The sequence below is a fragment of the Octopus bimaculoides genome, chromosome 7 (assembly GCF_001194135.2).
Source record: "Octopus bimaculoides isolate UCB-OBI-ISO-001 chromosome 7, ASM119413v2, whole genome shotgun sequence".
In the NCBI taxonomy this organism is placed as follows: Eukaryota; Metazoa; Mollusca; class Cephalopoda; order Octopoda; family Octopodidae; genus Octopus; species Octopus bimaculoides.
The window spans coordinates 41,023,856-41,026,841 of NC_068987.1; the positions used below are offsets into that span (position 1 = coordinate 41,023,856).

The 2,986-nt window shown below is 39.3% G+C and overlaps 3 protein-coding genes across 5 annotated transcripts in view; 1 reads left to right on the plus strand and 2 right to left on the minus strand.

Moving 5' to 3' along the window:
- The window catches only part of LOC106869388 (fatty acyl-CoA reductase 1), a 422,225-nt gene that overhangs the window by 233,634 nt on the left and 185,605 nt on the right, over positions 1-2,986 (minus strand). The window lies entirely within an intron of this gene.
- LOC106882603 (putative fatty acyl-CoA reductase CG5065) overlaps positions 1-2,986 on the plus strand; it is a 125,191-nt gene that overhangs the window by 107,826 nt on the left and 14,379 nt on the right. The window contains exon 3 of one of the 2 annotated variants that reach the window (XM_052969543.1): positions 1,892-2,975. The exons of the other annotated variant lie outside the window; for it this stretch is intronic. Coding sequence (XP_052825503.1) covers positions 1,892-1,898 — 7 coding nt within the window. The 3' untranslated portion in view covers positions 1,899-2,975. Of the gene's footprint in view, positions 1-1,891; positions 2,976-2,986 lie in introns of those variants that run through there. 2 annotated transcript variants of the gene reach the window in all.
- Positions 1-2,986, minus strand: part of LOC106873138 (histone acetyltransferase KAT8) — an 86,188-nt gene that overhangs the window by 39,399 nt on the left and 43,803 nt on the right. The gene's annotated exons all lie outside the window — the stretch shown is intronic.

Genomic DNA, 2,986 nt, shown 5'->3' on the forward strand with positions numbered 1-2,986 from the left:
ACTGGCTCTTGTGCGGGTGGCACATAAAATACACCATTTTGAGCGTGGCCATTGCCAGTACCACCTGACTGGCCTTCGTGCGGGTGACACGTAAAAGCACCCACTACACTCTGAGTGGTTGGCGTTAGGAAGGGCATCCAGCTGTAGAAACTCTGCCAAATCAGATTAGAGTCTGGTGTAGCCATCTGGTTTCACCAGTCCTCAGTCAAATCGTCCAACCCATGCTAGCATGGAAAGCGGACGTTAAACGATGATGATGAGGATGATGATTGTCTGATGCACCAATATACACATATGGGCTTCTTTAGTGTTTACAGTGTACTTGTATGCTACATTGCTTCTCTTGCATCGGTTACCCAGAGGACATTTTGATTGATCCCTGCATGAGTACAGGTTTCCAGTTTTCTTGTTTGTGTGTGTATGGCCAGTACCTGTCCAGTTGGTGCTATTTTCATTTGTGCTCATGGCTGACCTGTTACTATTTTTATTATTTCTGGGTATGTTTGTGTTGTTGTTTGAGTTGTTGTGGCCATCATGTGTTGGTGGGTTGCTAAAGTCATTGTTGTAGTTGTGGTTTTTTTGTTGGTTAGTGTTATTGTTTGAGTTTTTGTAACTGTGATGCGTTATTTGGTTGGTATTTTCATTGTCACTAGGGTTACTATATGGGTCTCCATTAATTTTTATGGGCCTGTTTTCGATGTTTATTTGCATGCTATCTTAGTTTTTGATTGTTAATCATATGAATGTGGTTGAATAATTGGCTGTACATATCGTTTTTAGGGAAGCAATGATTGAGTGTGGTGAAGAACTGTTTCCTGATCCTGGATGAGATGTTTGAGCCCCAGATTGCGTTGTATCAGAGGAGATCATGTTTTGTTTTTTTTTTATCTCCTATTAGGTTTATTTGTTTGTGGTATCCTATGTTTAATGGTGCTGATGTGTTGTCCATCGCTATTTGTCTTTATCCCATTATTGGTTCTCATGTACCTACTATTGATTGTCCTATTCTTATGGGGTTCTGTTTTTACCCAGGTTTTGAACGTTGTATGTGTGGTTTGCATTGTGTTTGGTGGGGTTATTCCCAGAGTTGTCTAGGTTATTACTATAATTATTATTGCTGCTACCCATGTATTTGATTTTCACATGGTAGCTGGATGTGGTTAGAGCGGCATTATAATAGGGTGCGTGTTTGTTGAATATATCTTCATTGGCAGATAATTTGGATACTCTAGCTGAAATGTTCTTTACTAATTCCCTATTGATGGTAAATGATTAGATCTAATGTGTAAATATTTTAGGCTCTCATTGGGCTTATGAAATGGTTCATGCAGCCCAGAATCTAAATTGAAAGTAGCATCTAAGAAGTTTACCCTACAGTATTCATTATCTATGGTTATTGAGAGTCCAAGAATTTAAGTAAAGATTTTTTGTGTTTTCAAGCTCCACTTTACTGCATCCATTTATGAAAAAAAGCGCATCATCCCTGTACAGACCTCTGCTGATTCCTGGGAAATAGGGCTGGATCAGGGATAGGATACAGACTCTGACTAGGTCAGTGACTTGTGTGGAATCTGAGGATCCCATAGCTATTTCGAATGTGTTCTCTGTTGGACCGGTTCCACATTTTGCCATCAAAATCTACTAGTTCCATGTGCTGCTAGTATTATGTTGATCTCATGTTTAGAGAGATTTGAATTATTCTTAAAGTAGATTAATGCCTTATTTAGGAGAATAGGGTTAATGCTGGCATAATATCCCTCAATGTCTGCTTGAATGAATTTACTGTATTTATTTATTTCTAGTTGGTTAAACCATCCAATTACCTCCTGTGTGTCTGGTCACATATAACATCCTGAACTGATTCAATTGGTTTTACCTCTCTTATTCACAGTTATTAAACCTACTAGAAGCAGAGACCAAATTCTCTTAAACCATACCCTAGGCGCAGGAGTGACTGTGTGGTAAGTAGCTTGCTTACCAACCACATGGTTCCAGGTTCAATCTCACTGCATGGTACCTTGGGCAAGTGTCCCCTACTATAGCCTCAGATCACCCAAAGCCCTGTAAGCGAATTTGATAGATGGAAACTGAAGGAAGCCCGTCGTATATATGTGTGTTTGTGTGTGTGCGTGTGTGTGTGTATGTGTGTATATGTTTGCATGTCTGTGTTTGTCTCCCCACCATTGCTTGATAACTGATGTTGGTGTGTTTACATCACTGTAATTTACGCACATATACATGCACACATACCTATACACTTACACACACACACCCATGTATACATACACAAGCCCATGTATATATATATATATATATATATATATATATATATATACACACACACACAGGCACATTCCTATACACACGCATGCACACATATACACACATATCTACATACATATAGTTATACGTACATATGTACACATACTCATACATATATATAAATACACACACACGTATACACACATATATATATATATATATGAACATGTGTATATATGTAAATAGTGTTTTTATATAAATGCATGCATATATACACACACACACATTTGCACCCATACACGCAAGAACGTATGTACGCACTTATGTAAATACATAGACACATTTATACCTAACCACTCATGAGTTTATGTTAATGCCCCACCACACATGATGCAACCGATCTTATGGTCTGCAATACCAACTTCAGGAAACCTGCCAGTCACCTAGTCACCTACCGCTCCGGCAGACACTCTAGCCAAATCGACTACATCCTCGCCAGAAATAGGGAAAGAGGGCGGCTTATAAATGCCAAAACCTACCCTGGCGAAGAATGTACCCCACAACATAGATTAGTAGTTAGCGACTTTGGGATCAAGGCAAAATGGGTGCCCAGAATTAGACAGGCTTGGAGGAGAAGGGTGTGGAAGCTTAAAGACCCTGCAAACGGACAGAGACTTAGAGACAAGTTACTTGAAGCATTTAACGAAATAGAAGGGGATATAGC